The 26,071-nt window shown below is 35.4% G+C and overlaps 1 protein-coding gene across 1 annotated transcript in view; it reads right to left on the bottom strand.

Annotated features, from left to right (window-relative positions):
* LOC150082529 (TBC1 domain family member 31-like) overlaps nt 1-24,446 on the bottom strand; it is a 70,676-nt gene extending 46,230 nt beyond the window's left edge. Inside the window, exons 1-4 of the mRNA XM_090377830.1 lie at nt 24,189-24,446; nt 19,835-19,928; nt 14,471-14,620; nt 12,527-12,642 (exon numbers count right to left, since the gene is read on the bottom strand). Coding sequence (XP_090233956.1) covers nt 12,527-12,642; nt 14,471-14,620; nt 19,835-19,914 — 346 coding nt within the window. The 5' untranslated portion in view covers nt 19,915-19,928; nt 24,189-24,446. The remainder of the gene's footprint in view (nt 1-12,526; nt 12,643-14,470; nt 14,621-19,834; nt 19,929-24,188) is intronic.
* Between the last annotated feature and the right edge of the window lie 1,625 nt (nt 24,447-26,071).

The raw sequence follows: 26,071 nt of genomic DNA, 5'->3' as shown, positions 1-26,071 counted from the left end.
GATGCTCGAGGTGAGTGAGCGAAGGCTCTCCCAGATGGTATGTGACAACAGAAGGGTGACTGTGGTGCAACTCGCCAGTAATTGGAATGCTGGTGATGGCAATAATGTGTCATAACACACAGTACATCAAACCCTGCTGAAAATGGGGCTGCATAGCTGCAGACCACCCCGCGTGCCCACGCGAACCACGGTTCACCGGCAACAGTGCCTACAATGGGCATGCAAGCATCGAAACTGGACCTTGGCGATTGGAAGAAGGCTGTCTGGTCCAACGAATAATGTTTCCTGTTGCACCATGTGGACGGCTAGGTACGTGTGCATCGTTTACCTGGGGAAGTGATAGCACCTGGATGTACTGTGGGACGAAAACAAGCCAGTGGCAGTGTCATGCTTTGGGCACTGTTCTGCTGAGATACACTGCTTCCAGTCATCCATGTGCCGGGCACTACCACCTACCTAAACATCATTGCTGACCAGGTAAACTCTTTCGTGGTAACAGTCTTCCCCTCTGATGGTGCTGTCTTTCAGCAGGATAAAGCGCCATGCCACGCCACCCAGATTGTTTGAGACTGGCTCACAGAACACGAGGAAGACTTCCAAGACTTCTGAGGTTTGTGTTGGAACAGCAACTCCGATCTGCGGCATCTCAACCACGGACCTTACAGGAGTTAAAGGATCTGCTGGTTAAGTGTTGGTACCAGATACCAAAGGACACATTTAGAAATCTTGTAGCATCCATGCCTCATAGAGTACGAGCTATTTTGGCTGCACGTGGAGGACCAACATCATATTAGGTAGGTGGTCATAATGTTTTGGCTCATCGGTGTATATATATATATAGGCGCAGCCGTAGCCAGGTGGGAAGGAGCAGCAGTGCTTAGCACATGCTTCTTGATTAGACCGGGGTTCGAGCCCATCACCACCAAATACGGAGGATGCGGAAAGGTCAGGGAATGACCACCGCATATCCCGGCGCAATATGGCCTTAGTTGCTAATGCTCCTAAAAACCAAATAACATAACATGTATATATATGATGAAAATTATAAAATAAAACAAAAATAATGGTCAGCAGTTTAGAGCACTAGTAACAAAGGCAGCATCTGAGACTATCCTGAACAGCTCCATGGGCCAATTTCATTTAATCATCCCAATGAAGCACTGTCATGAAAGCCACTATAGAGCCAGATGGGTGGCAGCCTGTGCTCCAATTTACTTTTAAAGTCAAGTCCCCCTGCCCCAATGAATTTAAAACAATTTTCACTCTGGGTTCACTTATTCACTAGTTCAAATGGTTACAAAACAACATCATTTCCTTAGATACAGATCCACTGATACCACTGGAACCAGAAACCCCCCCCATCCAGCCTTCCCTACCAATGGCAGAGAGTACACCACAACACAAAAGTGAATCTAGCAAAGATGAAAAACTGCTGATGTCTGCATTAAGGCAAAAGAGTGCTGCTCACTTGTATTTGCTCAGGATAACAAATAAATGGCTAAGGATGTACTGGCATTTAAAAAGAGAAATGCAAATAAAATAAGTGAATAAGAGCATGCAATCCTGAAATGAGATAAGAAAAAAAGTTTAATGGAGTGGAGCAGTTCACTGACTGGCATTTTTTTTTATCTAACAAAACTAGAGACATAAGACTATAACATAGTCTTAAATACTTAAGTTTTATTAAAGACTAACTAAAATCTTCTCAAATATTTACTAAGAAAGTTTTTAAACACAAGGTGTGTGGAGTTCAAAAAATTCTTGGCTTAATATTATGTTTATCCTTCAAGCAATAAATCTTGAAGTTTTATTCATTATTCCTTCCTGAAATATGATATTCAAACCTGTACACAATAATCAGAATGTGACCTAATCATTTATTTATATAATAGAATAATCAGCTATTTGTGTCTACTTAAGTTTTTATACATCATTGACAGAATTTGTGTTTTGGCAGCATGTTGAAACTTTGAAAAGAACTTTGTTTCAAACTATAATGTTAATCCTAAATTGTCACCTATCTAAATTTGCCATTTTCTAGGTAATGATTTATAACTTAATTTGGGATTACTCTTACCAAGATGAATGACTTGTTATACCTTAACTGTCATTTTTCAGAATAATTTAATGTCCTTATCAATGTTGCTAACAAAAATCATATATAATAAGCACCCAGCACTGAACAACACTGAAACCTGCATGGACTCAACATTGGCCCAAACTAATCAGCAGCCATTTATAATTAATCCTGCATTGGTAGTTCAACTTTAATATCAGACTGCTTCAATTTATAGCAAATGAGTTCTTACTCAAAATGAATCAAAAATCTTATCAAAGTCTGAATATGTTGTTATCAGAAAATTGTCAGAATTATCCTTTGCATATTGTTAAAGTTACCATATCACTGGCTGGATTATATACTACACTGTGCTGCCACTTTATTAGGTACACCTACCTAGTAGTGTGTTGAGCCTCATTTAGCCTTCAAAAATAGCTCGAATTCGTCTAGGCATGGATTGAACAAGATGCTGAAAACATTGTACAGGAATGGAGTACCATGCAGACATGAGTGTGTCATGCAGTTCCTTGAGATTCAATAAAGGTGAAGGCCTGCAGCAAACAGCCATTTCCAGCTCATCCCAAAGATGTTCAATAGGACTGGGATCTGTGGACTGAGCGGGCCACTGCAGCAAAGAAAAATCAATGTCATGTTCCTGGAACCATTCCATAGTGATTCGGGCTTTGTGCACCGCCGCATTATCCTGCTGAAAGTAACCATCTGACCGAGGATAAACTGTCAAATTAACGGATGCACTTGGTCAGCAACGATGTTTAGGTACAATGTGACATTCAGATGTGAATCTATGGGTATCAATGGACCCAACGTGTGCCAAGAAAACATTCCCTACACCATAACACTGTCCCCACCACCTTGCACAGTAGTTGTCAGACATGACGGGTCCATGGATTCATGTTGTTTTCACCAAATTCTGAGCCTTCCATTAACATGATGCACCAGGAACTTCGACTTGTGAGACCAAGCAACTGTTTTCCAATCCTCGATAGTCCAATGCTGGTGTTGCTGTGCCCACAGGAGGCGTGCTCTCTTGTTCTTCATTGATAACAAAGGTACACGATGTGGCCTTCGGCTGTTGTAGCCCATTTGCGACAAAGTGCGACTAGTGGTCCATTGCAATATCTTGTTCTGTGCACCAAGGTTGTATTTGATGTGATGTGCGACATTGTGGCCCATCTGTTTGCTTGCACAATTCTAGCCATCCTCCTCTGACCTCCCTCATCAACAAGCGATTTTCTTCCACAGGAGTGCCGTTGAAAGGATTTTTTCTGTTCGTTGCACCATTCTTGATACACCCTTAAAACTGTGGTGCGTGAAAAGTTCAAGAGAACTGCCATTTCAGAGATGCTTTGTCCAGCTCATCTTGCACCTGCTACCACGCCATATTCGAAGTCCGTTAGATCACTCCTTTCCCCTTTCTTGCTACAGTTTGTACGCTTAACTGATACTAGAAAGGTTGTTCTGCTGCATTTATATCCACAACTGTGGTCATGTGACTTGCAACGTTGTGGGACAAACCATTTGTGTGCACAGCAGGGGTGTACCTAATAAAGTGGCGGCACAGTGTGTATAAAACATAAATATCAAATTTTGCATATTTCTGCTTAACTATCAAATTACACAGAATAAACCTAAATAATAAAATGGTTATAAATAGATTTTAAATGCTGCCTACATTATTTTTTTTTAACTCCCAACAATGACTGTTATGATGTTGGTTGGAGACTCAGAAACTGATGAACTTCACACTGATAAATTTCATGGGAGTTATGGTATATATTCTTCTGTTTCTACTCTAGAGCAGGATTTCAAAACTTTTATACCCTCCATTCCCCTAAAATATTTCATAAATTTCATGCCCCTTTCAGAACAAGTGCAAATAAACAGACAACATAAAATCTGTGAGTATATACACTTTTACAAATTAATATTACTTCAAAGACAGAAATGAAATTGATAAAATAAATAGAATAAAATTATGAAATGAAACAGCATGCCCGGCCCCAAAAAAACCCAAAATTCCCCATGGGGGGCAGTGCACCCCCACACTTTGGGAATCTCTGCTCTAGAGGAGTAGAGGGCAGAAAAATCTTGTACATATGTATTTATAGCAAAATTCATTGTTGAATGAATTTATTGTGTCAGTATACTTGTTACTATGCAAGATTACTTATTACTAATGCAAAATGAGCTGTCTACTAGTTCACCCCATTGAAGGAATGTTTACAATTCACAGAAAGTTTACTACCAGGGAGGGAGGGAGGGGGAGAGAGAGAGAGAGAGAGAGAGAGAGAGAGATGGAGGAGCTATATATGTATACAATATAATCCCATTACAACTTCAAGGATCATTGAATCTTTTACTGTACCAAAATTTCATTCTAATGAATATCACTGAAAATTATTTAAAACTAATCATTATTTGTTCAAATAAATTCTTCTGCACTTCTCTAATATACAGAAGTGGCAATTATCACTTTGTTTTACTTAAATGACTTTAAAATCAAAAAAATAAATAGACAAAATACATACTCAAAAAAAAAAAAAAAAAAATGAAAAATATTTATTCAGAAATCAGATTTGAAATCATAATGCGAGTTAAGTGGCCTGAGTATGAAAGGGTAGTGGTTAAAAATTTCTGTACTTAATGTATAACACTTCAAATAGTAACTTACCAAGTTTCATATAGTTTGAATAGCGTCTTTTTTAAATTATAGGTTCTGAAGTCAACAAAGTTGTGTGAATGAGAAAAGATGGACAGTCACCTTTCAGTCATCCAACATTTGGGGGAAAACAAATGGAGCTAAAGGCAATTCACAAAAACATGATTATAATATTAGAGGAGGAGGATGCCCCTTCCTATTTCATGGTTAAGAAGCAGGCAGCAGAATTTAAATAAGGGAGGGACAGTCTGGAAGACCCATGCTTCAGAAGACCTGCAATGTCCATCACTCCAGAAGTTGATCTGGTGATGAGTGATCAACAAACGACAGTTCGATACATTGCTTGCATGTTGGACATCTCATCTGAACGTATGTAGCACATAATAAGAGAAGTTCTCATTATGAAAAAGGCATCAGCACAATAGGTCCTAAATTTGACAACAGATCAAGCACAAGAGTTGACAATACAAGTCAACATTTGCACCAATTTCAAGCAGATCAAAACAAATTTCTTTGCAAGGTTTGTGACCATGGATGAGATGTGAATCTATCACTTTCAGCAAGAGAAAAGGAGCAGGCCAAACAGTGGGGAAACAGCTCTTCTCCCCCTCCAAAGGAAATTAGATTCCTTCTACTGGCTAGGTCATCAGTAGTGATTCTTCATGCATCAAGAATCTGCAGATAAAGGAACCACTAGGTGGCAGTGATCACAGTGTGCTGAAGTGGGATTTACTCAAAGAGGTAACTACCATCAAAGGTAAAGGGAAGGGTTTTTGCTTTCGCAAAGGTGACTACGGTGTTCTGTGACAGTATTTAAATTCTACACAGTGGAACCAACTGATTATGTTACCAACAGCAAATTCACAATGGGAAGCATTCAAAGAATTAATCTTGGAACCTACTAGGCTTTTCATACCAACAAAGAAATATTGTTCAAGATTTAGGCCTAAATGGATGTCAGATGAACTAATTAGACATGTGACAGAGAAGAAAAATGCATGGGATACATATAAATTAACATGTGACACAGAAGCCTATGATAGATATAAGCTTGTCTGTAACCAAGTTACAAAGTAGGTTAGGCAGATTACGAGAAATCTTTGGCAAAGGATGCAAAGAAAAACAGCAAACAGTTATTTACTTATGTAAACTCTAGAAGGAAAAGGATGAATCAGATTGGTCCACTTGATATCGATGGTTCAACTGTTGATGATCCTACTGAGGTAGCTAACAAACTAAATGAATATTTTGCATCGACATTCACACATGAGGAGTTATTCAGGGAGGGGAATGCCAGAGGTGTATTCAACTCTGGCAGTAAGCTAGATAATCTTGTAATAACTAAGAGTAAAGTGGAGGAGAAACTGTTGAAGATAAACACAAGAAAGGCACCTGGGGTGGATGGAATCTATCCAGTTATGTTAAAGGAGGTGGCAAAGGAAGTAAGCAAACCCTTAGCCATAATTATGAGAGCTCCCTGGACTCAGGGGAGGTACCCGTGGACTGAATATGGGAAAAATGTGACCACAATCCACAAAGGAGGATCAAAGGGAGACACAGGTAATTACAGACCTGTTAGTTTAACTTCTTTTCTAGAGAAATTAATGGAGGAACTGATTAAAGAAGCATTGCAGGATCATCTAGACAAGACTTCAGTTATAGCTCGGACACAGCATGGGTTTGTTAAGGGGAAGTCTTGCCTGACCAATTTGATTGGATACTATGATGCAGTCACAAAAGAACTGGATGCAGGGAATAGCTTTGATATTATATACTTGGATCTTAGAAAGGCTTTTGATACTGTTGCACATGGAAGACATGCTGCACAAATTAGAGCATGTGCCACTGGAGGCAAATTGCTGCTATGGGGATGATTGAGTGGGAGAAGACAGAGAGTGGCAATTAATGGACACTGCTGTTCGTGGACTAATGTTATTAGTCCCTCAGGGTTCAGTGTTGGATCCATCCTTGTTTTCTGTATTTATAAATGATATTGATGATGGTATATCAGGCTTAATGTCCAAGTTTGCAGATGATACGAAGGTTGGCAGGATTGTTAATGGCACTAATGACAGTACACTGCTGCAACAGGATCTAGAAAAGTCGAGCAGATGGGCTGAGAGGTGGCAAATGAAGTTTAACATTGACAAATGTAAAGTACTACATATGGGAAGCAGTAATCCCAGAGTAACGTATCAACTCTGTGGTACTACACTGAGAGTGGTTGAGAATGAAAAGGACCTGGGGGTAATTGTGCAGGCAGATATGAAGTTTTCTGAGCAGTGCAGATGGTCTGCAAGAGTAGCTCACGTTGTCTTGTCAATGATAGACAGGAATTTTTCTAGCAGGGATAAGGAGGTGATTATCCCCTTGTATAAGGCGGTCAGGCCACACCTCGAGTACTGTATACAGGTCTGGAGGCCTCATTTTAGAGCTGTTGGAACGAATAGAGAGAAGGGCAACAAGATTAATGAATGGAACAAAGGGTTGATCTTACGAAGAAAGGCTTAAGCTTTGCAAATTACAGTGTCTGGAGACTAGGCACCTGCGAGGTGATCTGATTGAGGTGTATAAAGCCTTGAATGGTTTGAGCATGCTCAATGCGGATGGGACTCTTCCTCTTGCTTAGAATAATCGGCTGAGAGGGCATAAATTCAAATTGAGGAAAGACGGTTGTAGGATAGATGTGTGGAAGTTTGCCTTTAGCCAGTGGGTAGTTGATTGGTGGAACAAACTTCCATCTGTCGTTGTAGAAGTTGATAGTTTAAATAGATTCAAGGCAGAACTTGACAAACATTTGGAGCGAGTGGATGGGTGAAATAAGGGTTTTGTTTTGTTTTTTGGCTGATGCTATTTATGCTTGCTTTCTTGCATCATGTGCCTTTTCTAATGCTAATGACATTGGTATTTTGGGCTGCTGATGGAATGTTGCTAGTGGATTACCTTCAGAAAGGCCAGACAGTTACAGGGGCATATTATGCAGCCCTTGTGAGGCATCTGCATGAAAACAATAAAGATACACATCAAGGGAAACTCAGCAAAGGGAATCTTGTTCCACCAGGACAAAGTGCTTACTCACAAGTCTGTCATTACATGAATGCAGCTTTGAAATCTTGGACCATCCCCCATATTCACTGGATCTAGTGCCATCAGACTTTCACATATTTCCTAATTTTAAAAAAATACCTGACTGGCATCCATTTTCCCACCAACAGTAGAAAGCTTTACAAATACTTACTTAGACAATGCATCAAGACAAAACAATCTGTTTTGTGATATCCATATAATAACTATCAGACTGATTGGATATGATTTTCTTTTAATGAAAAGATGCTCTGATTCCCTTATGACATTCCCGTTATTACTAAAATATGATGATTGTGAGAATATATTTAGAGTTCTAAGATACATGATACAACATTGATGCTGATCTTAAGAAATTTGCTGTCCACTAATGATATAGGCATAACATTCTTTGGCCCACACATCCCATGGTCCCCAATCACTCAAGACCTTGGACTTCCAGCTGCATGTACCAATACTTAACCCCTTAATGAAAATAGGGACTGTCAACCCCCAGAGACATGGCACCAACATCACGAGACAAAGCATTACAAGCCATTGCAACTATCTAGACACAGGCAAAACAAGCCCTGGCTGCTTTCAGTAAGGAATAGTCAACAATGGTTCGGACAGTGTGTGCAAGGAAAAGCCTTCTCTTCATTGCATTCAAGCCAGCATGCCCTTCAATCACCACTTTGATATTTCTGTTAATTAATGAACATAACAGGGAATGAGCCATGAGGTATGTGCATCAATTGCCACTGTTCAGGCTGCTCTCTCCCATGAACTGTGAGGACAATAATCAGTACTTTAAACAGTATATGTATCAACTGTCATTTTGTGTATTTCAGTTCAATGGTTTAATATCATGTTATGCCATTTTTATTTAATGTAATTGGCTTAATGCCATTTAATGTCATCTTAATATTTTACATAACTTGATGTAGGTCACTGTATGTAATCATATCGTTTAATGTCACTTTATTTAATTCTTTAATATCTTATGTCATTTCATGTTATTTTATTTAATTTTTTAATGTCTTAGGTTATTTAAAGTTATTTTAATTTAATTCTTTAATATATCTAGATATCATCCACTCTATAAGTGCTGTATAATCAATACACCTCAATACACCTTCATGGCCGTAAGCCCTGGGGTTTACGGCCATGAAGGGACATTGCAACATCATCCAATCTTGTAACTGGTTAAAATTGAATGTTGTGCAATAAAGTTATTTTCTATCTCTATCTCTCTCTCTCTCAAACAAAAAAATAAAAAAAAAATTCACATGTTGAAAGACAGCAACTCCAAAACTGTTATAAACTGAAAGTATTTGATGTTATATAAATTTGCAAGTTAAAGATATTCCCAGTGCACAAAAAAATGTTACCAGCTTGTCCAAATCTATATTTCTATATCTTAGTAATGATGCATCAGATTGCAGTAATTAGTTCTGATCTTTCGATCAGAATGATCAAAACTGGCTTAGATCAGCTCTGTAGTTGAAACATTTAAATCTCCTGAACAAAAAACCACCTGACTTTAAAAACCGTTTTCTTCCAGTATGCCAGAAGAAAAACCAAAATCTATGCTTTAACTCACTTATCATTTTGATTTGCATTTTTTTTTTTTTCCCACTCTTTTACACTAAAATTACAAAATACAAAACAACTGCAATAACCTGCAATGTCTTTTAAGAAAAGTTCTTCCTTAATTTTTTATTAAAAATTTGAGAACTCATCAGAGAAAGTCAAAATGACCCTATCAAACACAAAATTAAACAAAATTTTTCATTAGTGCCAAAAAAGTTCAAATTTCTTGCTAAGCGGCTGCTGTATCCTTGAAATGGAGGCTTTAATTTACTTAGGAGTATTTACTAAAAAGTGATAGGGCTGAAAGCCTCAGACTATGGGAAATTTACTAGAAGAACAAGTTAGTGCAAAGCATCATTTTAGTTAATAAATTACCAAAGTAGGTGAAATGGCATCGATTTTGTTACATCTGATTGTGAACATAATACATGCGTTGTGTTAGGGTAACTAAGAGTAGAAACAGATGCATGTATACTTGAATGTACACCAATGCTAGCAGTATAGTTAATAAATTTGATGAGCTTGAAGTGCTAGCCAAGACATAAAAGGCAGATATTGTTGGGATATCAGAGACATGGTGTCACACAGATATAAGCAGTGCAGAATTGGAATTTGAGGCATAAGGAAGTGCATCCAGTTGACATATATGGACAGTGCAATGTTGAGTCAGTTTGGTGTGACATACTCACTGGGAAAGCAAAAATGAGGGTAGGAGTTTGTTATAGGCCTAATGACTCTGGTGAGTATAATGAGCAATTGTGCAGAGAAATAGAGTGGGCCAGTAAATCAGAATGTCTTATAATGGGGGATTTTAACTTTCCAGATATTGACTGGAACTTGCTGATTGGTAACTCGCACACTAGCAAGACTTTTTTGGATTTATTGGATGACTGTTTTCTACAACAGCATATTCAAGAGGCAAACAGAGGGAGTAATACTTTTGATTGGATTATCAGCAGTGATTATTCATGCATTAAGAATTTGCAGATAAAGGAACCACTGGGTGACAGTGATCACAATGTACTGATATGGGAATTACTTAAAGATGTAACTACCATCAAGACCAAAGAAAAGGGCTTTTGCTTTCGTAAATATGACTACAGGGTTCTCAGACAGTTTTTAAATTCTGTATAGCGGGATCAACTGATGATATTACCAACGTTGAATTCTAAGTGGGAAGCCTTCAGGAACTTAATCTTGGATGACTAAGCTTTTCATTCCAACTAAAAAATACTGTTCAAGGTTCAGGCCTAAATGGATGACAGAGGAATTAATGAGGCTCGTGGCAGAAAAGAAAAATGTATGGGATGCATATAAATTATCAGTTGACACAGAAGTCTATGGCAGATAAGCTTGTCTGTAATCAAGACACAAAGGAGGTTAGGCAGGCAAAGGCAGATTACGAGAAATCGTTGGCAAAGGATGCAAAGAAAAACAGCAAAGAGTTCTTTACTTATGTAAACTCTAGAAGGAAAGGGATGAATCAGATTGGACCACAACATAGATGGATTGACTATTGATGATCATGCTTGGGTAGCTGATAAACTAAATGCGTATTTTGCATCTACATTCACACACAAGGAGTTATTCAATGAGGGGAATGCCAGAGGTTTATCAAATTGTAACAGGGTGCTTAATGATTTTGTAATAACTGAGAGCAAAGTGGAGGAGAAATTGTTGAAGTTAAACATAAGGAATGCACCTGGGATGGACGGGATCTATCCAGTTATATTAAAGGAGGCAGCAAAGGAAGTAAGCAAACCCTTCACCATAATTATGAGAGCTTCCTTGGACTCAGGGAGGTCCCCATGGACTGGAGGTGTGCAAATGTATCACCAATTCACACAAACGGGATTCAAAAGGTGACACAAGTAACTACAGACCTGTTAGTTTAACTTGTGTTCTGGAGAAAATAATGGAATCACTGGTTAAAGAAGCATTGCAGGATCATTTAGACAAGACTGCAGTAACAGTTAAGACACAGCATGGGTTTGTCAAAGGGAGGTCTTGTCTGACCAATTCTGATTGGATACTATGATGTAGTATCCAATTCTGATTGGATATTATGATGTACTTTCCTGAAATCCAAATATAATCATATATTTGGATTTCAGGAAAGTTTTTGATACTGTTGCACATGGAAGATTGCTGTACAAATTGGAGAGGTATGGCATTAAGGGTAAGTTGCTACAATGGATAAAGGGATGGTTGAGTGAGAGACGACAGAGAGTGGTAATCAATGGACACTGCTCTTCATGGACAAATGTTATTAGTGGAGTTCCCCAGGGTTCGGTGCTGGGCCCATTGTTGTTTTGTGTATTGATCAATGATATTGATGAATGTATATATCAGGATTAATGTCCAAGTTTGCAGATGACACAAAGTTTGGCAGGGTTGTTAACAACAGTAGAGGCAGTATGCTAATCCAAGGACACTTCCGTAGCCAGGTGGGAAGGAGCAGCAGTGCGTAGCACATGCTTCTTGATTTAACCAGGGTTCGAGCCCGTCACCACCAAATACGGAGGATGCGGAAAGGTCAGGGAATGACCACTGCATATCCCCCGAGCAATATGGCCTTAGATGCTAATGCTCCTAAAAACCAAATAACAAATAACTAATCCAACTGGATTTAGACGTTGGGAAAATGGGCTGAGAAGTGGCAACTAAAGTTTTACATTGACAAATGCAAAGTACTGCATATGGCTATCAATAACCGAAGAGAAACGTACCAACTGTATGGTACTACACTCAGGGAAGTGGAAAGTGTAAAAGACCTAGGTGTAATTGTGCAATATAATGTGAAGTTTGCTGAGCAGTGTAGATGGGCTGATATATAGGAATATCAATGATATATTGATTGTCACACCAAAATGCCTATGTATCAATGATATATAGGAATTTTGCTAGCATGGACAGGGAGGTGATTGTCCCTCTGTATAAGGCAATGGTCAGGCCATACCTTGAGTACTCCGTTTATAATGTTTAATTGTTTAATCCTATAATAGCATTAATGCCACATAACTGCAGCATTATCACAACTGAAAATTTAATAAAAATAGAACTCAGGCTTAAAAATAGTGTTCAAGAATATATAATTATATATATATATAATTAATATAAGAAAAATATACCACTATCAATACAGTGAAGAACACCATTTGTTGTAACTGAAATAATATCCCTTCCTTTAATAGAGGTTGTCACTAAAGCAGAACAGCAATGACCTAATCTGCAAACCAGCCAAAACCTAGAGGCAAAATTACATAAATTAAAAAAAAAAAAAGTATATATATATATATATATATATTTATTTAAGTATTAAATTTAAAAAAGACAAGAATAAAACTGTAATAAACAATGAATATAACATTTTAATGTATAATTAAACAACATGGTGCTCTTGTAGTGACAAATGATACAAGGAAGCCAACTGATACTTATACAGCATCAGCAAAAAAAAAAAAAACAAGGTAGGAGTAGTCATATCACCTGACCTGTCCATCTCCTCTAATAATAATTTCTCTAACCCTTCTTAAATTTATTCAAACTACCCGCGTCAACAATTTCAGAAGGAACTTTGTTCCAACTATCCCTCTTTGGTACAAAGCATATTTTCACACATTTGTCATGAAACCATCCTTTTTAAATTTCAATTTATGTCTCCTGATTATGTGTTATCTGAAAAAGAATAAGGATACCATCAGCATTTAGTTTACTCAATCCATTTAAGGCCTTAAATACTTCAATGAGTTCTCCTCAAAAGTGTCTAGTTTCGAACTGAACTCTTTCTTGTTAAGGGTACCATTTTATCCTTCACTAATTTAGTTGCTCTTCTCTGCACAATTCCTGTTTCATTTCCTTATATGACAGAATACCTATTTGTCCCTGCTAAAAAAATTCCTGTATATCATGGCAAAACCCCATGAGTTGTCCTAGAAGTCTGTCTTCACTGCTCAGAAAACTTCATACTGGATACAATTACCACTAGGTCTATTTAATTCCACACTACTTTGATTGCAGTAGCACCTAATTGGTATGTTATTCTGGAATTAATGCAGTACCTGACCCTATACATAAAACCTTGCAGTTTTTAAATCCTAATTTCCACTTTTCAACCCATATGGTTAATTTTTCTACATCTTGTTGCAGCATCATATGCTTATTTCTGTCATTAATCACCCTGTCAACCTTTCTATCATTTGAAAACTTAGACATTAAATCTGATATCTTCATCAATATCATTAATAAATATTGAAAATAACAATGGGCATGGTAAGAAATCCTGGGGACTCTACTAATAACATGAGTTCAAGAAGAGCAGTGGCAAATGATAACCATCCTCTGTCTTCTCCCACCCGACCATCTCTTTTATCCATAGCAGAAATCTTCCCCCAATGCCACACTGCTCCAATCCATACAGCAATCCTTTACATTGAATATCAAAAGCATTTTTGAAATCCAAGTATACGATGTCAAAATTTTTTCTGCATCCAGTCCTGTTATGGCATCATAGTAACCGATTGGTTACTATGATGCCACTGATTGGTCAGATAAGATCTCCCCTGTGCTGCGATTTCAGTGAACTGCATTCCTGTCAACACAATCTTGCAATACTTCTTTTAACACTGATTAAAATATTTTCCCTGGAAGAGATGTCAATTACTCACTTTGCTATTCAATCCCTTTTATGAAGAGGGAATACACTTTCACATCTCCAATCTGTAGGGTATTCCACTAAACTTAAGGATGCTCTCATGATAATGGCTAAATATTTGCTTGTTTTTTGCAACTTCTTTTAACATAATTTAATATAATACAATTTGATTATTTTGGGACAACAGAAAACAAACACACAAATCACAATGAGTGAGTTTAAAAACTAAGTATGAATAGTATATTAGCAAGCTTTATTGCACAGATTAGAGTGGTAATCTTTCTTTATCAAAGCTAAAATTATAACATATGCTAAAATAAAAAAAGAAGTCTGTAATGTTATTATATTTATTTTTTAAATATGCATGGACAGTCAGGGGAAGATATATTAATCAAATACTTTATAAGTTCTTAAAACTCACCTATTTATTTTAAAATTAATCATATATATAACTCCTGTCTGATCTCCCAACACCACATGGTCTCCAGTTCCATGCAGAGCAGCTTGGACAAATTGCACTTTATGTCCACGTAGTCCATTAGGAGGTTCATTTGTTACATCTAGAAATAAGCTTAAAAGAAAGATTTTTTTCTATTAACATTTAAAACTGTAAGCATTTTCTTTTTATTTTGCTTCCATTTTTGCCTTAGCTTAAACTGTAGTTAATAATAATTATTACACCAAGAAACCTTACATTCTATTAAATGCAACCATTCAATAATTCAAGACAAATTTGCCATAATATTTCTGTTTAGAGCAATAAGGATATGTATTTTTTTTAATTTGCCATATGAATATATTAATCCATATAGAATGCATGCATTCAATGTTACTATCTATCAAAGTAAGGTAGATACTTGAATCTATGCATGAACAATAGCTAAAATGGGGAAGTAAGCTAAAAGAGCAGTTCCCAACCGGTGGTTTGAGAACCCCCTGGGGGTTCGCACTAAAAATTCTGTAATGCCGTCTGCTTAGATTTACATAGGTATATTTTTGTAAACTACAAAATAGTTTAATATTAATTTATGTGATTCAGTTCAAAATTTATATTATTTGTGGTTTGGGTCACGCACCCTTACTTAGCAAGCATGTGCAACAAATTTTTTTTTTTTTCATTCTCAAAGACCATTGTTATGTATAGGTACTTAATAATAATTTTATATTATTACACAATATCATTTATAAAAACATAGTACTGGAAATATTTTATAATAAAAATTCAGAACTGTTATATGATTTCAGAGAATATAGGCTTAATGGTTTGGGATAAAAATATTACATTGGAAGGGAGTTCATGAGTCAAAAAAAGTCGGGAACTGCTTGGCTAAACAAAAGAAAGAAGTTTTGGCTAGTTGTGTTGGTGTATTTTATATAAATAAATAAGATATCGATGCAACATACTTAAATATTTGCATTACTCTATTTTTATTATGCAGTATGTCACTATGCTTTATTATGTTGTTCCATCATCAACTCCATCCATTAGAGAAACGGAATATTCTTGGAAAAGTGCCAGTCAGATATCTATATTACTGGGGTGGGCAGAATATCCTCTTTACACTTCAGCCTCAGAAACTGTTGTGATGCTTCCAGATTGTGGAATGAGTTATAAATTATAGTTCATAGCTGCTGATTTTGATTGCAGTAAATACCAAAAGTTCTGGGATAGTATAATTACCCAGCATAGCAACATTTTGTACTGGTTTGTTTACTTTTAACTAACTGTTTAGATTTGAATAATTATTAGAATTTTCTATCAGTATAATCAAATTTTTAGCTGAAAAGAAGAGACTCCCATCATCATCATCAGTATACAAACAATGTTTAAAATTTTATATCATTAAAAATATGATTATACCAAAATATTCTTTTTAATGAAATATAAGATTATCATATTAAATAGTACAATTGCATCATTAATACATAATTGAATTATAAGACAAACTGATGTTTGTCCTAAACTTTTATATATTAGCCACCACCTCACATTGTGAAATCCTTTCTCAATAAGTTTCCTTCCTCTTATACTTTGAATAAGTAACACTTCTCCATTACTGAAGCCCATTTATTTTCAGTGAGCACTGCCACCCAGATGGCACTGGTTGAAGTGAAACATAAGAAGGGTGCACACAATCAATAATTTCTAAAATTTATGAACAAACAAAAAACCACTAGAAACTGGCAAATTTTTGGAATCCTTCAGTCCAGCAGTGCAAAAAAATTAAATGAAGAAAGTGTGGTCTAATAAACAATGTATTGATTGTCCACATGAAAAGTGAGACAAGCAACACACTGTTCATTAGATCATATGAAATTTAAATTGTAACAACTGCAATAACAAATACAAGACAATTCAACCCCTGACCACCAAATACGGAGGATATGAAAGGTCAGGGAATGACCACTACATATCCCCGGAGCAATATGGCCTTAGTTGCTAATGCTCCTAAAAAACCAAATAACAACAACAACAAGACAATTCTTTCCGAAATTTTGCATTTAAAATGCACTCAAGACAGTTCTTTATAATACTAAATAGCCAATGTTTCAAACCATGTAGCACCCTATTAATAACAGCAGCATTGTGTCTCTGTGGTTTATGTCCCCTTTTTGTTGAAATGTCAATTTAATTCCATACATGCATATGAAGTGCTAAAACTTAAACTGTGACAGTATGAGGTATGATCAAAAAATTTGAAGAAATGACTTTCTTGAACTTGTAGAAATTACAACTTGTAGCAAGTTGTAATTTGTCACAACATGTTTGGTTGTAGAAAGTAAAAGATGTTTTGTTTGTTTTTAAAGATTAATCCTCTCATTAAGAAATAAACTATTCAAATGCCTTATATACAGCAGTAAATAATTTTAATAAACCAGTATCACATTACAAACCTCATATCAGGTCTTTGTTCACATGCATAATGGGTCAGAACAAGGATTATAAATTTGCCTTTCACCAACTGATAACAATCATGTCACAAAGAGGCATCTACAGTCCTGCTGTTGACTTGCTACAATCCAAAGCCTAATGTTCTCATAGCTTCTTGTTCTCCAGCAGCCCCCTGTCATGCTCCATTAGTCCCTACATAATTTCATTGTTGAAAACCCATTTGATAATTCCCTTATATTTATTCCCTTGTTTCTGTTTAAAGCCACCTGGATAAATTTTTTAATGTAAAAAGCCTCCTTTATTTTTATATTTTCAAAATCCCCCCTCCCACAATTCAGAGTATGGCAGGGAGGTGCCAGGGAACAAGAAGCTGTAATAATGCTAGACAGTGGATTGGAGATGCTAATTATGACATAATATCAATGGTTTGAGAAAGCCAAATCTGTAATCTTTGTTCTGACTTATCATTTATGCAAAATGGACTTGGTAAACATTTTGTAATATGAGGCTCATTTATTAATATTATTTATCATGGTGTATCCTATGCTAGTTTATTTCTTAATAGATAACACACCTTCAAAAAAACATCTTATTTAAAAACATGATTATATCTTCTCCTTTCATTCTTATCATATTATCCATATATTCTTTTTAATGGATCATAAGCATTTTATGAATTTCAGTTAAAAGAAATATGTATTAATATCATTGGTTGATAAATTTGTAAAAAAAACAAAAAAAGATATATATGTACTTGTTTATTTGTTCATTACACTTATCTTAATAATAGACTTTACAGTTTAATATTGACCTAGCTGAAACAATGTTTTACTTGTCAAAGGTGTGATGTCATGCATGCAATACAAGCAATAAAATCTGTTTTAATCTTCTTTCTAACTGTATATGATAAAAAAATAATACCGGAACTAGCTTTAATCTAATTTCATTTTATATTTTTTTTGAAAATTCTACTCCTCAAAGATATTCTTTGAGAGGTGGGTTAATCCTGAAGACAATCATTAACATTATCAATTACCTCTTTAAAATTTCTTTAAAGAGATAATCTTTAAGGAAGTAAATTTTTTTAAGTAACACCCACATAAAAATGCATTTTTCATGATTAGTTCACTCGATTTATCTTCTTATGATGTATTACAGATAAATGTTCTATATATCTGATTATATATCATTGATTTTCTATGCTAAGCAAGTAATATGATGTGAAAAGTAAGAACTGCCTGTTATTGGTGAGTTTATGATATGATTTTGCAATTTTTTTTTTTTTTTTTGGTGGTAGTTGGCGCATCGGCTTCTGTGGCCATAATGCACCTCCCAAGGTTTTTGCAGTACTTTGATCCAAGGCGGGATTCGAACCCGCGACCTTTGGGTTGCCATGCAGGCACTTTACCCACCTGGCTAGCCCAGTCGGCAATTTTGCAATTACAGGCAACCCCTGTATAACACGGTACTTCTACAACACAGTTTCGCTCTAACACGATTGATAAATTGCGGCAATCTTCACACAACATGGTACTTATATAACACGGTTTCACTCTAACACAGTTTGAGAATTGTGGGAAATCTCGCATAACACAGTATTTTTGAGCTTTTGTGCTGGGAAAACCCTGCTATTATGTTAGATGTAATTTTCAACGTACATTTTCAACGTACATTTCAACGTACATTATCTGACATATAAGTATCACAGTTTGTAAGGTAAGACTTTGTTCAGTTATTACTATTTAAGTTACTACAATAAAAATAAAGTTAAGTTATAATTAAGTTATAATAACTTAACTAATAAAGTTAAGTTATTACTACTATAAAAATTAAGTTTCCCAATAGTTATAAAAAAAAAAATGGTGTATTTTTGTTAGCTTTTGGAACGTAACCCCCTTTTTGTACTGGTTCTTAGTCCCATATAACACGGTTTCGCATTACACAAGATTTTGTAGGAACCAAACTACAGTGTTATATGAGGGTTATCTGTAATTTCTAATTCTAAGGTTATGTTTAAAAAAATTCAAAGAAGAAAAAATTCTTTTCACATTCTGAAGTAGCCTTGAAGCTTAACTGAATTGAAATGTTTATGCAAGATTTAGATTAGACAACTTTTATAGTTTCAATCTCCTACCTGCCTCTAATTATGCATGCATCAACAAATATCATACAGTCTGCCCTCTGGTAAATGATTTAAAATTCATTCTTCTAACTAAATAAAGTTCATCTAGTGAGGGTGAGATGTCCATTTTTATTGGCAAGGGAAATAAAACAGGGATAGGCATACAATTTGACATTTCCTTTCTTGAAACATCAAACTTTGTGTAGGAAGGGTAAAAAAGAATCAATTGGTGACAAAGAAAAGAGGGTCTGGGGAACAGGCCATATGGTATTGTAAATTGGTCATCAAAAATTATGAATTCTACTCAAATGCACGTCTTAGAAAAAGGATTAAAATTTTAATATTAGATCAAAGCAGTATCTAATTAAATAGGTATTAGCAAAGTTACAGGTTAAATTGGAACCATTTCAGTTCCTCACTGAAAGAAATGGTATAATCTCTTTCATTAAAAAATAATAATACTGTTTCTTTTAACAATCAGGATATATTTATGAAAAATAACACTACACAAAGAACAGTTCTGTAATCTTAATCTAATTCAATATTCACATCCAAAATATATTTCAAATATAATTTTTTAAAAATATTCCATTCTCATACTTGGCACAATTGGAGTAAGAATGTGGCAACCTTATAAGATGAAACATTCTGTAGCAAATTACAAATGGATTGAACAAAAGGTGATAAGTAAATTGATCCCCTAATCCAGTGTCATAAGTTTGAGCAACAAGCTATAAAAAAGTAAAGATTAAAAAAATATATGAATTTACCCAGTGTTATCCATTCCTGTTCTAATCTGGTGTAAAGTACCATTTTCCTTCTGGTAAACATTCAAGTGATATGACTCCATATTACTTTCAGTACCTAGAATTAATTAAAATTTATTACTTATATATTTAAGTCACAAACAAAACATGTATATTTATATATATATGTTTTATTTGGAGACTATGCACTGCCACTCCTTTGTGGTGAATAGGCTAGCGGAGAGGAAGTGCACTGTCTCCAAACTAAGAGGACCCCACCCCCATTATTTTCATTTAAAAATTAAACATGAATCACACGAGAAGGGAATTATTCAATTATCAGGCATAATACGGTTTCAAATCAAAATTCATGCATTTCACCTTCATTATCACTCATAGCCAAAAAAGTCACTCCATAAGGAAGAGCAGTTTGTTTTGATTTCAACTATTGTGTTGAAACATCTCTGCAATCCTAGTACCATACTGTGTGGGGAAATGCAGCCCAATTCTAGAGACTAAAGGTAAACATAATAGTTGTTTTAAACAGGAAGTCTTACTTTCACTTGGCTGTTCACCTAGACATAATACATTATTAACAATTTGGCATATGTTCACTAATAGAGACCACCTGCCAGCTACTCAGAAGCCAGTAAGCTAAAAAATAGCCGTCCTGGCATGTCTCATATTTTTAAGTGTACAGCAGATTCACCTATTTGGGCAACACTATACAATTTACAATAACAGTATTTGTCTCTAAGTTGAATATAAACCCAATCTTCAATCTTTGGCAAGAGCAGAAAGTGTTTTTATGATCAAAATCAAATAAGGTAAGGTATAAGATGTTTAACTGCTTGTTTAAATTTTAATGCACAGCAGCAGCATCAAGGCTATAATGCACACAATAAGCATACAAATTTACAAATTTTGATTTAATTTCAACTACTTCACTGAAATAACTCTGCAATCCTATTATACTGATATGGTTTTTATTCTTAGTTTTTTTAGTCCATATAACATATAAATTGGCCAGCAAAGACACACATTGGTCAAAATAAACCACCACTAGTGCAATTTTAACTTTTAAGAGATCCCAACCCACATAATAGCACAATGCCTTCTGGACTTTGAAGTATCATGGCAGAATAATCTTCAGTTATTCTGAATATGCATAACACGGTATTATGGTAGAGAAAGAGATATATTAATTTTTTGTTTTTTTTTTCATATTTATAGGGAAAATATTTTATTTTCCATATAAATATAAAAAACATTTTGTAAAATTGTCTCACCTTCGTATGATATGCAATTTTTACAAGGTGCAAGGCCTCTTAGGAAGGTTCTAAAGAGGAGCTTACAGTTCTCTGAACAGTGCACACGGACTGCTAGGATGGCTCATGGGGGTGATGCCAATGACACGTAGGAATTCTGCTACAGGGACAAAGAGAGATGACTATCTCATTATATAAGGCACTGATTAGGTTATATCTTCAGTACTGCATACAGGTTTGAAAGTCTCAATTTAGGTTGTAGATCTGTTGGAATGGGTGTGGATAAGAGCAATATGACCGATCAGAGGCATAAGAGGGTACCATTACCTGGAAACACTTAAATTGTGTAAGTTGCAACATCTGTAAACTAGACATCTCAAAGGAGACCTGGTTGAGGTGTTTTCACGAATAGATTGCAAAACAGATGTGTGAAAATTTGCTTTCAGCCAGCGAGTAACACTTGGTGTTGTGGAAGTGGGAAGTTTGAATGAATTTAACAAGAAATTTCGGTAATAAATTATTAAAAGTGATAGGCCAACAAAGTGTTTTTTTTTTTTTTTTGGCTGATACTGCATAAATTTGCTTCTTTGCATCATTTTACCAATAGTAATTCTTAAAGCTACACCTTTTAATATAATAATATGTAATATTCAGTGTAGCTTTAAGCTTTAATATTCAGTGTAGCAAATTTCATTTTAATGAGTATCAGAAGAAAATCCTATTAAGTTTGATGGATGCTAACTAAATAGATAATTTCTGTGATAAATGTTAACTTTATGAGGCTAACTAAATAATCAAAATTAAAAAAAAAAAAGTGAAATACTATTATAACTAAATAATAATGCCATCATATTACATATCTCCCACTGTTTAATTTCAAACACCCTGTCAAGTTTTCTGTATACAAATGCCACACTCAACCTTAGCAACATATACAGTAGGATATTACTCATTCAGACAACATAATTGAGATTGGTCAGTTATGATAATTTGTTTGTTCCAATAAACAATTTCTGGATAAAAATGAGACTTCAGTTTTAACATCTGAAACGGCTGATTTCCCTATGCCATTTTTGGGTGCCACAAAAACCTTTAGTGGCACCCAAAAACACTAGTACCATTAAAACCTTTTGTACATTTTTCAACGATACTAGTTCTGTTTCACAGTAGCCCTTGCAGTTAGAATAGCCGTTCTAAGTAGTATGGAAAAGCTTGGATTCAATTTCTATCAGAATGGATGGAATTTCTGAAGTTTTTTTCCACACCATGGCTACTTTGATCACTCCCGGGTGAATAGTGCATAGTATTTACTTCTGGACACATGAAACAGAAAGGAAACAGTCACACCAACCAGAAAAATACTTTCATTTAATAGACGTGATATATTAACACATCATAGTCTTAGCTGCCTCAGTACTCATCATAAACAAGGAAATGTTCATTGCTGTTTTTGCAACACATCTGATGAAGCATGATAATTGCTCGGCTGTGATCAGTCCTGTGCCATAATCCAGCATGACTGTAGGGGTAACAGTGTCTGTTGCTGACTGCAGAACAACCCAGATCTGTCACTGAAAAAATAATGCCATTCACTGTGCCAGTTGAATGTGATGAATGACATAAATGAAGCAATGTTAAGTGAATCAGTCATGTGCCATAATCTAGCAGATACACAAATAAAGCAATGTTAAGTGAATCAGTCATGTGCCATAATCTAGCAGATTATGGCACATGACTGATTAACTTTATTTGTATCATTCATCACATTCAACTGGCACAATGAATGGCTTTTTTTCAGTGACAGGTCTGGGTTGTTCTGCAGTCAGCAATGCACACTTTTACCTCTACAGTCCTGCTGGGCACTGGTTATTACTAAAGGCACTCTGATGGCCCAGAATTATGGTGATACCGTTATAAGATCTGCACTTCTGCCCAGACCTAAGCTGAGGCGAACGAAACTCTTGCATCAGGTTAAAAGCTGAAAGGAGCGCCAAAATAAAGATTAAATAATTTCCAACATTTTTGATGTTTTGATTATTCCAATCCATCTATTATTCTGCTTTTGCAAGATAATAGATGGATTGGAATAATCACACCACTCTACAGATACCAAGCTCTGCACTATCTGGGGCATCACAATGGTTGTTGTCCCGCTGATTGCCATTTTTATAACCTGAACTTTAATTTTTTATTAAAACGTGTACCAGAAATGTATTTTAAATAAGTCATATTTTTTTAATTCTTTTTTTTTTTTTTTGTTATATTATAGGGGAGGGTGCAATTTTTCATTCTTGCCTCAGGTACTAAAATGGCTCGGCATGGCCCTGCTTCTGCCATTCTTATGCTCCACTTCAGACACAATGATGCTAACTGGTGCCTGATTACATACCACACAGATAGCCTGGTAGTGCTTTCATTTTCATGATAGTGATATACTTCCATGGTCTGCAAAGATGACAGATCTGACTCCAATACAGCACTTCTGGAATATACAGTTACCATTAGCAATTCAAACTGTTACCAATTTTGGGCACAAGTGAAGCAGGTGTGGAGAATGTCCCAGAAAATGAGATCACACACCACCACCACAACGTATTAGGGTTTGTATTACTATCCATGGGTGTCTTATTTCATACTGATTTTAATGCTCATATTTTGATAGTAAATGAGTTCATTCTGACGTAAATATTTCTTCTAAAGCTGGATAGCTATTGTTCTTTATACAATTTGTCCTAAATACATGAATTCCTCTGTCAATTTCAATGCTGCACAATCAGGATAATGCAATATCCTGAGGGACCAGGTGCATGTTTGGTTTTCGGAACCTTTTTCTTTTGCTGTAGATATAACTACTTAAGAAACATTTTTGAGACCTTCCGTGTCGGAGCCTGGGGCTCTAAATTCACCACAATTTAGTTTATATTGTACATTCACCTTGGTGCACATGTGTTTTAAATACACATATATATTTATTTTGGTAAAATTTTTAGAAATATAATCAATATTCGCAGAGATTATTATTATTATTATTTTTTTTTAACCAAGGGAATGTTATACATCTGATTATTAGAAACATAATTCGATTAAATTTTTACTGCTGAAACAATTACCTTTTTATTCTTTGGAAATAAGTTTTAAGAGCCCCAAAAATTCCACGAAAAAAATCATTTATTTTGCTTTAAGTAATTCTATAACATCGGCCCGCAAGATTTACTCAATCTGACGGGGCCAACATTTTTTTACTTCACCACTCTTGCTACACTACATTCAGGAGAATATGTAGTTTCAATAAAACACGAGTTTCTCATTTCATTACTGAAAAAGCTTTTTTTTAAAAGATACATAAACTTTTAAAAGTAAAACCTAAATTAGACAAACATCCTACGCCGAACGAAACATTAAGACAGATAACCACACAAACTACTCCGTGGGTAAACAACTTTATTTTCAAATTTATTGCAAACTAAGTTTCAACTCTACTGCCCTCTTGCGATTCAATTATTTTTATTGGTACTGAAAATAATTATACGAAGCTTATACAGCACCACCATTAAAAAAAATAATAATAAAAAAAAAAAAAAAAAAAAAAACATTTCTCCATCTCGCTAATAATTCATCTAATAATAATTTAAATGAAGAATTCTCTAGAGAAGTGGAAGACAGAAACTTACTAAACTCTAACAGGGAGCTTAATGAGTTGGTAACTGAGAGCAAAGTGGAGGAGAAATGTTGAAGTTAAACATAATAAGAAGGGCACGTGCGGTGGATGTAATTGATCCAGTTATATTAAAGGAGGCAGCAAAGGAAAAAAACAAACCATTACCCATAATTATGAGCACATCCTTGGAATCAAGAGACGTCCCGAGACTGGAGATGTGCAAATGTATCCCCAAATCAAAAAGGAGGGTCCAACGGGGTTACGAGTTATTACAGACCAGTTAGTTGAACATCTGTTCGGAGAAAAATAATGGAGTCACTAGTTAAAGATGCATTGCAGGATCATCTAAACAAGACTGCAGTAATAATTCAGACACAGAATGGGTTTGTTAAGAGAAAGACTTGTCTGACAAATTTGATAGGATATTATGATGTGGTTACAAAGGAACTGGATGCAAAAAAAAATAATTTTGATATCATATACTTGGATACAAAGAATTTATCTTGGAAGCTACTAGGCTTTACATACCAACTAAGAAATATTGTTCAAAGTTTAGGCCTAAATGGATGTCAGATAATGAGACGTGTCGCAAACAAATGCATGGGATACATACAAATTAATTTGGAAAATTAAATGCACTAGGCATAATCCTTATGGGTTTTGATAATTAACTATAGTATAATATCGGTGTAAATACACCATAGTTAACCCATAGATTTGAGCTACGATTGTAGCGTAGAAGGCATCGTTTTAATTGTATCTCATATCAAAACCCATAAGGATTATGCCTAGTGCATTTAATTTTCCAAATACATTACCACCACACCCTTCTGGCATCTCTCATAATATGGATATAACTTCCCAACCGAGATGGCTTGTTGTATTACCTACCCGCCCACTGATGACGAAGCCAAAAAGCTTCGAAACGATCGTCTGGGTGGTGGTACGCTGAAAATAAATAACAGTAGTCTTCTCTACTAGACAAGCGTTATTTATTTGAAGTAATTCAATAGTAGCTATCTTGTTGTGAAGGCAACCACATTATGAGATACAATTGAAACGATGCCTTCTACGCTACAATCGAAGCTCAAATCTATGGGTTAACTATGGTGTATTTACACCCATATTATATACAAATTAATGGGTGACAGGAAGCCTATGATAGATATAAGCTGGTCTGTAACCAAGTCAAAAAGGAGATTAGGCAGATTACGAGAAATCCTTGACAAAGGATGTAAAGAAAAACAACAAAGAGTTCTTTACCTATGTAAACTCTAGAATGAAAGGAATCAATCAGATTTGTCCACAAGATATTGATGGTTCAACTGTTGAGAT

The sequence above is a fragment of the Mastigoproctus giganteus genome, chromosome 7 (assembly GCF_048544385.1).
Source record: "Mastigoproctus giganteus isolate SK-2022 chromosome 7, ASM4854438v1, whole genome shotgun sequence".
NCBI lineage: Eukaryota > Metazoa > Arthropoda > Arachnida > Uropygi > Thelyphonidae > Mastigoproctus > Mastigoproctus giganteus.
Note: the sequence above shows the minus strand (reverse complement) of the source record. Positions and strands in the feature narration are given on the sequence as shown.